Source organism: Balaenoptera acutorostrata, chromosome 16, assembly GCF_949987535.1.
Source record: "Balaenoptera acutorostrata chromosome 16, mBalAcu1.1, whole genome shotgun sequence".
In the NCBI taxonomy this organism is placed as follows: domain Eukaryota; kingdom Metazoa; phylum Chordata; class Mammalia; order Artiodactyla; family Balaenopteridae; genus Balaenoptera; species Balaenoptera acutorostrata.
Genome location: NC_080079.1, coordinates 5,107,644 through 5,120,190, shown reverse-complemented (window position 1 = coordinate 5,120,190; position 12,547 = coordinate 5,107,644). Strand labels below are relative to the sequence as shown.

Here is a 12,547-nt window from a genome sequence, read left to right as displayed (position 1 = left end):
TACTTTAATTTAGACCACTTATGAGGATTATGTATTTTGTTAAGGGTCTTTATTTATAATAGCCAAATTTGTTTAATGGCTATGGTTCTCTTTACAGAAATCTGCATTAGCTGAGTTATAAAGAAAATGAAATTATTTAGTGTATCCATTGTATTTCCATATTGTGTAAAAATATTAGTAACATTGATTAACTCTGGATAAATTACTAGTGTTAATAACAAAATGTCACAAATAATTCATTCAAGCATTTAATTCTTGTGCATTCTTCTATTATATGTTGGAAACAAAAAGATATAAATTGTAATGGGGTGAAATGAAAATAAATCAGGATTTCTGAAATTAAAGATAAGAAGGCAGGAATTATAAAAGACCACTTCGGTGATGGGACCTGCCTCTAAATTTAATCATATCATCTTACATAAGGTCAACGCCCCTTTTTTTCAGAAATGAGTTTTCCAGCAGCTCCTTCCCTCTGGCGGCCTTTTATCACTTCAAGTTCTCTGGAAGTTCACCCACATCACTCCCAGCCCTCAGGAATTTAGATGTAGCAGGGTGTTGAGGCCACTGCTGGGGTGAGGCAAACTGGCAGCAAAAAACGAAAAAATGAAAAAAATGGAGATTTTGAGTTAGCAGTGTCTGAGTCGAAGGCAGAGGCCTCAAAATGTGATACCCAGATTTCCAACAAAATAATTGAAATAGAAAAGAAAAAAATAAATAAAAAGGTTTGGAGCCTGTAAGAATCCTGTCTCTACTTTCTGGGGCGCCCAGTTTAGAAGTGTGACACCCCAGTAGTGCTAGATAAAATGACAGGTCGCCGTCCTCTGCATCTGGGTTATTATGACAGCACACAGGTAAGGGAGCGCTGTGGACAGCCGGCATCGTTTCTATTACCAAGAGATGGAGAGGCCTGGTGTCCTGGAAAGATCCCGTGACAAGCAGGCAGGGCACGGGGGACACAGCTGATGCTTCGGAATCACAGACCTGGGTTCCAGTCCTGCTCCACCATTTCCACTGAACAGCGCGCTGGTTTGGGGAAAGTCGCCGTTTCCTCATCCGTAAAACAGGGCTCAGAATGGCACCCCCGCTGGGGGAGGACGTCGTAATGGGGGCAGGGGTATAGGAGAAATCGCTGTACCTTCTGATCACCTTGGCTCTAGAAAATAAAGTCTATTAAAAAATAAAGTACGGTCTGTTTTTAAATTTTATTTATTTATTTATTTATGGCTGTGTTGGGTCTTCGTTTCTGTGCGAGGGCTCTCTCCAGTTGCGGCGAGCGGGGGCCACTCTTCATCGCGGTGCGCGGGCCTCTCACTATCACGGCCTCTCTTGTTGCGGAGCACAGGCTCCAGACGCGCAGGCTCAGTAGTTGTGGCTCACGGGCCCAGTTGCTCCACGGCATGTGGGATCTTCCCAGACCAGGGCTCGAACCCGTGTCCCCTGCATTGGCAGGCAGATTCTCAACCACTGCGCCACCAGGGAAGCCCCCGGTCTGTTTTTTAAAAAGAGGAGAGGAATGGTAGCCGTCTCACAAAATTATGTTGAGAATTCAGTGAGACTCTTTCTATGAGGCTTGGCATGTAGTCGTACTTAGTAAGTGTTAGCTAATTTTATAATATTCATTATTAATCATAGGGGCAGTAGTATGTGCTTAAAAACAACTTTTGAAAAGTTTTCTCAAAAGTTGTTTTTAAGCATACACTATTGTCCTTGTGAATCATAATGAGTATTATAATCTTACGCTTTAAAAATCATATCTGGACAAGATAGGTGGGGTATAAGATTAATAAAGTAGCTATTTTAACAAGCATTATCCAATCAAATAGTAAGTCAAAAAAGGCAGAATCCTTTCTATTTTCACAGCTTCACATTCTGAGGTCTGGTTTTGATTTCTCTGATCAGTCACTCGGAATGTTATAGAGATCCCTCGACGTTATTTACAGAGGTTCCAAATAGTAAACTCTTTTTCATATGACGTTGCAGACAGAAAGGGCCCAAGAGACCACCTGCCCTAACCCCTTCACTTTATCAGCTCTTGTTCATTATTCATAAAATGAGATGCCAAGGGTCCTGTCTCCCAGCCCTGCTCTTTCCAAAACTGGGTACCCGTAAGCTGCTCACGCCCCGATGTGTGTGATGTAATTGTCTGTTTGTGAAATGGCATTTATCGTCAGTAACAGACAAATCATGACTGCAGGCCTTATATTGGGTAGATTTTTTTTTTAACAGCTTCACTTACACTATTTGGAATACAGTTCACTTCTTATACTAAAGGCTGGACACACTCAAAATTGTTGCCTGTAGGTGAGAAATGGATACATATTCCCAAGATCCTAGCATTCAGAATCACAATGATCTGTGTAGTTTTGTTTCTGTCCGTTGAAGCTCATTTCAGAATCCTTTTTTTAAAACATTTCTGAATAATGCACTTCTTTATTCAAGGTCAACACAAGATAAAGTTCATTCCAGAAATGGTCGGCCCAATATTAGAAATGACACTGATTCCTGAGACAGAGCTTCGCAAAGCCACCATCCCCATCTTCTTTGACATGATGCAGTGTGAATTCCATTCCACCCGAAGCTTCCAGATGGTAAGGACGTGGGTGTGCAGTAAGTGGCTTGGAGAGAAAAGGGGGACAAGCCTGGGTACCTTGAGACGTATAGATGGTTCTCCAGTTACACATGCTGAATATGGAAAACATAATTCCCTACAGCTTAAGAGAGAAAAGTCCTAGACTCTCCTTGTGGAAGAAGCCTGTCATTCTTAGGGAGGATCACTCTCGTCTTTAGAGAATGTCGTTCTCCATTTTTAGCTTTTACTTACTTTTAAGTGGATTTACTGACACATTAAAACTGGGTAAAACTCTCTCTCTGGCCCTCCTTTGTATGTGCACTAGAGCTTTTGATCAGATGTTTCTGTATTCTGTCAGACTGGCTGCTTCTTACTGAGTTACGTTATTTTTAAGTGTAAAGTCTTTGCCTTTATTTTAAGTGTGTGCCTTGGTCTTTTTACCTGTGCAATGGAACTGCTGAAAATTCCATAAAGAAAGTGTATGTGAAGTGCTAGAAACATCCTGTATCAACATGAAGGACAAAATCTGAATAATTGATATGTGAGAAGGAACAAAATCTCCTTCCCTGGATAAGTATGGTGTTTATGGATTCCTGGGTGGGTACGCACAGGCCCACACACATGCACATACAATGGATTCCTCCTTTGTGTACTCATGGTTTGGTTATGATGCTTTGCAGGAGGCAAGAGAAAAACCCAGAGATAGGGGGTCCTCTAAATTGAAAACGACCTCTGTTAAAATATTATAGTGATTCAGGGGAGTTAATGTACTAAGCATTTTACATAAATTTTTGAGGAATTTAGAGAGAAATTCCTATAGTGAATGGAAATCAAAACTGCATCAATCAAGGTAACATGATTTTAGTGAGATCTAATATTTAAAGAGGAGGTTTTCCTTCCTCACTTTTGTACTTTCCAGTTTCAGAAACTTTGAATAGTTTATAGGCTTTAATTGGTCAGTCTTCATCATTATTGCATGAAGCTAGTAGCCACGAAGAGCAATTTTACAATTTCCCAGAACAAAAGACAGATACAAAGCCCAAAGAAGCCCTGTCTGTGAGCAAGCATGGCATTCAGACGCTGAAGTCTGGGTAGACCCTAAAGCCCTGCTCACTCAGGAACCACCTGGGTCTTGAGCAGATCACCGACCATCTTTATGTCTCCAGCTCAGAGCTGTAAAATTGGTATGAAATAGAATCTATTCGAAAGAGCTGTTGTAAGATATAAAATCAAACCCATAAAGCCCACCCTTCCTTCCTTCCTTCTTTCCTTCTTTTCTTTCTTCCTTTTGGGTGAGGAAGATTTCCTTACATTTATTTATTTGTAAAATTAGACTATTTTGAAAGAGCAACTCGTTTGGTTTGGTTTCTCGGATTCACCATCAGCCTTTGTACACGTGTGGTGTCACGTCATAAACATTGTCCCCTTTTTGTGAACGTTGTTCTTCTTGTTTGTCAATATATCAAGGACATTTTCCTCGACTGCAGCGTAGTTACCATGATTTCGAGGATGGTGTAACATTTCATAGAATGAGTGGCCTCATCCTTTCTGATCTATCCCCTTTAGTGGGGCATTTAGGTTGTACTCACTACTATGAATAAATATGCGGTGAACATAATCATGCATGTAGCTTGAATTTCTTTTGAAAGTTTTCCTGTTGTACAGTCTCAAAAATGCAATTGCTGATTCAAATTATTTTTTGTGACTTTTGACATTACTGCTAATTGATCTTATTGCCATAAGATGTGACCCATCCCTACTGCCACCGGCACGAAATCATGGCCCCGTCTCACTGCCAACTCACCAGAACTAGGAACTGTAATTTAAAATGCTCTTCCCTAGGCTGCAAATGCATCAGATGTTTTGAATTTTGTATGAATCAAGCCTCAAAGAAGGACCTTATGGAAAGATGCTATTAAATTAAGGAATCAGGTAAAGGAGAAAAATGTATTTATATAGATATATGTTACTAGCCCAGGAATGTAAGATCAAAAACCTTTAAAACATTATGTCAGTTGTCATTCTTTCAAGGAGTCTTTGGGTCAAAATAAGGGCCGTTGGAATTGAGAGTTTGATTTCGGAATTGTTCTCATCCTCCCATTCATTGTCTCACTCCTGTTTCACCATAGTTTTAAAATGTCTTATAACTGTCTTATGCGCATGTGCTTCATTTTCTCCAGTTCACAGAGCTCTCAGGTTTGTCAGTAAATGGCCCAAAGTTGACAAGAGTCACAGCATTTTTGCCTCCATTCTCAACACTCTGTGCCCAGTAGTGGCTTCGGAATCTGTCCCAACAGCATGAGACATCTTTCCAGAAAACCAAATGGTTTAAGTCGTACCATGAAGTAGTTACACCCATTTAATTCCACCTCACAACAACTTCCTTAGCCTAAAACATGCCTCACTTGGACATGTGTAAATAAAAACACAAACATGAAGACAAAGGTCCACAAAAAAAGAACCCACATTCGGGCTAAGTGTAAACAGCTGCTCGAGTTTTTTGGTGAAGAATCCTTGGCCATTTGTTCATTGTGTTGTCATCTGCTTGTACCCTCACAGACAGGTGGTAGAACACCTCGAAGGTAAAGATCAAGGCAGAAAAACGAAAACTTCTGAAAAAAAATCTCCCTGCCATATTAATGTGTTCTGGTGAATTGCGAAATGATCAATTTCCTTTTCGTTGAGACATCTCAGTTTTTCTATTGACCTATCTCAGCCTCCCACGGGAGGCCACGTGGATGCCACGTGACGTCATCCTTCCCAGCTCTGCTGCTTCCCCATCATCCCCTTTTCTGCCTGGCTCCTTGTCATTCGGTTCACGGGTCCAGTCCCACTGGCCTCGCCTTGGCTTGCTCTCTTGGCCTCCATGGTGGGTTGCAATGACTTGTGGGTTCTTCCTCTGTCTCATCCCCAGTGTCCGTCTGCTTCCCTCACCCCCTATCCCAGGGCTCTCCTGGACCACAGCATTTGTCTCTTGACTTGCTGTATCTTTTCTGACTCCCTTCTGTTCTCGGTTCAACTCTCATCCTCCAGTGGCTGCTGTCCTGGACCACAGCATTTGTCTCTCGACTTGCTGTATCTTTTCTGACTCCCTTCTGTTCTCAGTTCAACTCTCATCCTCCAGTGGCTGCTGTCCTGGACCACAGCATTTGTCTCTCGACTTGCTGTATCTTTTCTGACTCCCTTCTGTTCTCAGTTCAACTCTCATCCTCCAGTGGCTGCTGTCCTGAAGCACAAGGCATGCCCTCTGTTCCTTGTCGCTGATGCTGGTGAATATGTGTAGCTGCACATGCACAGAACAGCAGGGCACAGCCTTCCCCGCCTCCATCCAGGGAGCTCCTAGGATGGAGTCCAATTATCCAGCCTTATTAGTCATATGAACAAGGCTTAAACTGGCTCTACCTTCACAGCAGATGTGCAAACCTAATGGAGTTAGGGGAAGATGAAGGTTTTTCATCTTTACAGAACTTTAGTGTTTTGAACATGTGACGTAGCCTTGCTTTTTTAGAGCCTGCTTCCCTCCAGTGCATTAGTCCCAGTGGATACATTCTCTTCTCACTTTCCTTGGCATGCGTCCGATCTTCAAGTCATCCCTGCAGGTGTGTTCACTGTCAGCCACTGTCCCCCATTCCCACCCTACCCTACCCCAACCCCAGAGATCCCAGAGTAGCGTGATTACCCTGAAACTGAGGACCTTGGGAAATCTTGGGGGTTTTTTTGTTTTGTTGTTTTGTTTTTTTCCAAAGGAGAGACCTTATGTGTGAAGATTTCAGGATCTGCCCAGCTCGCACGGAGAGGTTTGGGGGCGCCCTTGTCTTAGGGCCTCTTACATCATCCAGAGGATCAGCTGAGCCATGTAACCACAAGACGAGCCTTAACTAACGCTTCCCCCATCTCACTGAGATCCCTGCCCCCCAAATGAGTACCATTCTGAGTCTTAGCCTCACTGGCTTTTGCTTCAGAAGAAAAGCATACCTTTAAATTCTCTCGTAGCACCTTTTTAAAGAAATGCATTTGTTATGTCTTTGGAAAATATAGAACTAACAGCTGAGAATTGCAGCGAATGACTATTTGGGCTCTTAGACCATTCGTAAGGATGGGATGGAAAAGGCTCCACAGCAAAGTAATATTTTCAATCATGGAGCTATTTTCTGCCATCTTCGTGAGGGTCAGCAAAATGCTCCACAACTTCCAGAAATTCCTATTCAGTTGTAAAAATATTAGAATGTGAGTAATCTTTGTGTCTGCAATGTTTCCAAGTTCCTGTTTGAATAATCTCTTCCTACTACCCAGGCTGGTAACCTTAAGCAAATAATTGAATAACCCAAGTGGATGCTGGCAGCTTCTGCCACTTGGTGGCAAAGCCAATATATTTTGAACTGTAATATGAATGTGAATAAGTTTGGTGGTGATTTTATCTTGTATATTCTTTTTTTTTTTAAACATCTTTATTGGAGTATAATTGCTTTACAATGGTGTGTTAGTTTCTGCTTTATAACAAAGTGAATCAGCTACCCATATACCCCTATATCTTATCTTGTTTATTCTTCAGTTCATTAGGATTTTGTTGATTGGTTTGTTTTTGCTTTCATTTAAAAAATAATACTTGATTCTGTCGTTTTGGATGATTAGAGGGGAAATATGGCCCAAGAATTAGGCTTTTATTTCACTGAACCCCAGACCCAAAAGTGGTCCAAGAGATCATGGAAAATAATACCCTGGACTCTGAGAGTTCTGATGACATTGAATCCTATTAGAAAAGCTCTCCAACAAAGAGATGCCTAGACTCCCATAATCTCCTTTAACCAACAGGACTTACTGTGTGAACTTGTTCCTGGAGTCCACTGTCAGTGAATACAGCCCTAAAGTCAATCCTCGGTCTGGGCTGTATAGCAGTGGGGCACAGCTACACCTGTCCGAGGTGTTGCCAGGTGTAGCAGTCAGTTTCCCCGCCAGGCTGCTGCAGGTCTGGGGCTTGGGGCCTCTAGGCTCATGAGTATTTCACAGAAGCTTCAAGGTCACTGAGCTGCCCGCTTGTTAGACGTAGAAGGATGTGGGGATTTTAGAAGGTGGGATATGGAGTGCCAGAGGTTAATTAAGTGTGTAATTAAGTTTACAGAGTGGTTAAGCAAGAGGAATGCAATATACATCAAAATATTAGTGTGTCTGAGTACAAGGATTAAAGGCTGAGTGATAGATTTGGGGGGCTCAGTTACTTTTCGGGTGTCAACATGTGAGCCCGGAGCCCCAAAGGTGTCAGAGAAGCAGGCCGCTCTGTGCCAGGCCAGTGCCCTCTTCTTGGCCATGTGACCCACACAGACACAGTTCAGTGACTTTCTCCCCCGCAGCCCCTCCAGTGCTGCTGAAGAGAAAGTCATGGTTCTGCAGTGCTGTTGGATTGGACAATTCCAACGGGGGGTGCAGAGCCAAAGAGAATCTAATTTCCCGAGCTCTCTAATACTACGGGGTGGTCTAAAACCATGGTCCTACCTCCCGAACCTTGTGACAAGCTTTTCTTAAAAAACAGAAAGTAGGGCGAAGTGCACCCGTACAGGCAGACCCAGGAGATATTGTAGGTTTGCTTCCAGACCACCGCGATAAAGGGAAATCTCAATAAAGCGAATCACATGAAGTTTTTGGTTTCCCAGTGCATATAAAAGTTGTTTATGCTATACTGTAGTCTCTTAAGTGTGCAACAGTATTATGTCTAAAAAAGCAATACCTTAATTAAAAATACTTCATTGCTAAAAAGTAAAAAAATACTTTATTGCTGAAAAATGCTAACCATCATCTGAGCCTTCAGCGAGCCGTAAGGGCTGCTGGAGGGTTTGAAATATTGCAAGAATTACCTAAATATGACATAGAGACACAAAGTAAGCAAATGCTGTTTGAAAAATGACACCAGTAGACTTGCTCAATGCACAAACCTTCAATTTGTAAAAGACGCGGTAATGCAAAGCGCAATAAAAAGAAGCATGCCTGCACCCAGGATTATTTGCGAATAATTTAGGGTTATTTAGGTTATTATTTAGGGTTATTAATAAAGGGTTTCGAAAGAAACCCTTTAGCTAATGCACTAAGCTGACCGCAGTCCTAGAGCTCAGCTTTCTCCCAGCTCTTGGTAACCTCTAAGCACTTTACCCATGTGGTGAGTTATTTGTGCAAACCTTTCCATCCTGGTCCTCCCTTGCTCTGACATAACCCCAGATCTCTTCTGTAAATGTGTCCCTGGATGCCTGGAGAATGCAAGCCTGGTTTTTATACACTTATAAACGCGTTATAGCAAGAATGGTAAATCTAAGCCCCAACAGAAATGAAGCATTCCAAACCAAGGAGAACTGGCTTTTGGATTATCCACTGCTGAGACCCTTCAATCCATGATCTCCTAAATTGGAGCCAATAACCTGTGGTTCACAGTGGCACTGAGTGGTGAAAGCAGTGGTTCTTTCTAAGTTAAATGAATTAACGATGATGTTAATACATGACCCCTGAGAGCATGGCTCCACGACCACCACCCAGACATCCTCCACTGTGTTCAACTTAATAGCAACCTTCTGAAAAGCCCTATATACGTGGCCTCTTATGTTTCATATTCTCAGAGGGCTGCTGGTATCAGATGCTTAGAGATGCTCTGCTCAATATTTTAAGTTGGGCACCCTGTGGATCTTTTCGAAGCCATATTAGTGTTTCAGAAAAGATAATGATTTTGCTTACCACATGAGTGAGTCTCTGCTACCTTTTGAACAACACAGTAAACCCTTGCTGATTTTATCCTAACCATAGAGAATCCTTTTGCAAATCACCAGACAGCATGCATTTACAAGTAAGGTAATAAGCATAATTTTTATAAAACCAGCTCTCCTCTCTCAGACTTACTTTCTCCAATTTATTTGGACAGGATCATTTAATTCTGATTATGATAACAGTTCACAGCACAGGAGCAAACTGATTCTAGTATATTTTGTAAAAATTAACGAAGGCCCTAGAATTCGAGGCTGGCTGCAGATCTGTGGAATTGAATCCTTGCTGATAAACGGAGTAGGGTTGCCAGGTGTTTGTGCAAATTACAGAGTTTAGACTAGAGGTTAGTAAAATTAGAATCAGCTGTGTTCTTCTGATTTACTTATCATTCATCCACTCTTTTTTAGAAAACATTAAATTCATCAGTCAAAATTTGATAAGCAGCATACTTAAGGAGCTGGAGCTTCCTTTATTGCCCTTGTTTGTGACAGTGAGGTTTATGTGGAAGCAGAGAAAACATGCCATTTCCAGAAAGTAGACTCCGAATTCAAATACCTTCTGATTAACTAGAGATGAGCAATTTGAAATGCCAGTGTGTGCTTGCCAATGTTAGGATAAGGTATGTTTTTCTTCATTCTCTAAGCCGCCTTTGTTGTATGCTCCTTAAACATGTGTGGAATTGAATCATGTGTTTTAATTAAATTTAGTCTTATTTTGTCTCTCGATTATTTCTTCTGAAGAATCAGCACTCACCAGTTAATATTTGGCATTCCCATCACGGAAGAGGGGCTGCCAACTTTTGGTCTAGTGGCAAGCCATCTCTCTTGTGCTAGTTTCCAAGAAGAACCGCCTTTTGCAGAATTTTCTTCTGTAAGGAACAGAGTAATAGCGGGTTAGTATCCAAAGGTTGTTATTATATAGTAAAAGTCCTTATCATGAGATCTCAGGTGAACAAAAAGAAAGCAACTCATGCTTTCTTCTTCAATAGAACTATGCTTTTTCCTCTGTTCCTAAAATCCCTGAACTTCTTAAGCCCAACAGAATCGAAGAGGGTGTTTATTTGGGGGAGGAGGCAACGGAGCAGAGAATTGCAGGGATTCACTGAAGTCCTAGTTTTTGTGATGTTGCTGAGTCCTTGATGTCAAGCAAGAATCAGTACTTCTCTCCAGTCCTGTTTTAAGCCTTTGTTTCATCTGTAGCGTGATGAAATTGTGGCTTCAGGCAGCGTGCCCTGATCAAGGTCACGCTCTGAGACCCCTCCTTGGGTCTCACCAGCCCCCTTGCCTTCTGCTTCCCAGGGTCCACAACCAGGTGACACTGCAGCAGCTGTGCCCTGGGTCCCCAGTGCAGTAGACGGTGCCTGATGGACCTGTTACAAGCACTTCGGTGAATGTGTTCACCACTTGGCTTGTGTGGCCAAGAGAGCAGGTTGTGTATTAGCAACCTACTGGCCGACTCCTTTGGGACCCTATTCAGCCCTCCCCAGCTTCAGTGTAACACCAACTCTATCCAATAATTTATGTGCACATAGCACATTCATCCCATTAGAGTATCCGTGTCAGGTGCTGTCCTAGGAGTTGGGAATACAGCAGTGACCAAGAGAGAAGAAAATTCTTTCTCTCGCGCAGCTTAAATTCTTATGGGATCCGAGTAATAGTTGCCTGGGGAAGCAACATCTGAGCATATATTTCACAGGGATCCCACTAGAGATGATCATACAAAGTGAAATAAGTCAGAAAGAGAAAGACAAATACCATCTAATAACGCTTATATGTGGAATCTAAATTGTGACACAAATGAACCTATCTACGAAACAAACAGACTCACAGACATAGAGAACAGACTTGAGAGGGGTGGGGGAGGGAAAGATTGGGAGTGTGGGATTAGCAGACGCAAACTATTATATAGAGAATGGATAAATGAAAAGGTCCTACTGTATAGTACAGGGAACTATATATTCAATATCCTGTGATAAACCATCATGGAAAAGAAAATGAAAAAGAATATATATATATATGTATAACTGAGTCACTTTGCTGTACAGCAGAAATTAACACAACATTGTAAATCAACTATACATCAATAAAATGTTTTTTAAAAAAAGGGATCCCAGAGACCCTTGCATGCATGCCATGGTCTGCTTGCTTTGTGAACCCTGAATTCAGCTGTTGTTTCCTTCAATTCCTCCTTTGCCCATCTTCTTTCAGTTCAGCGTGGGTGCCGCCATCTCTAGGGAGCTAAAGCTCTTGCAGCCCCTTCTTCCTACCTGGCCCACATCCATGAGTAACTGCAGGACCCCCTTGCAACAGGGGCACTCACCTGGCCAGAGTCCCAGTACTGAGGTGGCTCTGAATTCTGCCGGGGATGGGGGACTGGGCAGCAAGGATGGGGATGCACGTCCATCATTATTGAGGTAGTTATTTCCAGCCTGATCGGCCATGGCGTCCATGACCTCTGTGACAACATTTTAGAGAGTCGCTCTTCTCCAGAATTTAGAGTTTTCCTGAAAGCATGAGACAGAGAGACCATCAGTTGTGAGGACCCTTTCCCACCATGATATTCTGGAAATCCAATCAGAAGCTTTGGGGAATTCAAGGAAAGGCCTGGGATGGACCTTTTTGAGGTGTCTGCTGGTCTGTCTGAAAGGCATTGCCCTCTTGTTTTTTATTCTGTTTTTCACCCAGAGTGAGGTATTTCACTAGGATCCATCTAGGAATGGCAGGGAAGTGGCCCTTTGCCTGTTTTCAGATTGCAGAGAACTCTGCGGGCAAGTGACACAGCATCTGTTCTTTTCCAAGAACCAAGGAGCTCTTTTAACTGTTACTTGTTCATGAAGATGAAATTTGGGATGTTTTTTCATGTTGCTCCTTGATTTTTCTTCCCTATAGTTTCTTTGTCTGTCTTTCTCTGGCTCTTGCTCCTGTGATCAGAATATGCATCAAGGCTTCATTAACCAGGGAAGGAAAATGAAAGATTCCCCCTGTGACAGGGGCTCATCAGAAACCCCCAGGAGTTTGGGAAGGACAACTCTTTTTTTTTTTTTTTTTAATTCAATCCTCATCATGCATTATTTCAGCATTTACTCTTTTTTTTTTTTTAATTTGGACTTTAAATTTATTTATTTATTTTTGGCTGTGTTGGGTCTTCATTTTCTATACGAGGGCTTCCCCCAGTTGCAGCAAGCGGGGGCCACTCTTCATCGCGGTGCGTGGGCCTCTCACCATCGCGGCCTCTCTT

General features: G+C 42.3%; 1 protein-coding gene across 2 annotated transcripts in view; it reads left to right on the top strand.

The window, feature by feature from the left end:
• Positions 1-12,547, top strand: part of DOCK1 (dedicator of cytokinesis 1) — a 532,415-nt gene that overhangs the window by 442,034 nt on the left and 77,834 nt on the right. For both annotated transcript variants that reach the window (XM_057531553.1, XM_057531554.1), the window contains exon 33: positions 2,440-2,588. In XM_057531553.1, coding sequence (XP_057387536.1) covers positions 2,440-2,588 — 149 coding nt within the window. The remainder of the gene's footprint in view (positions 1-2,439; positions 2,589-12,547) is intronic.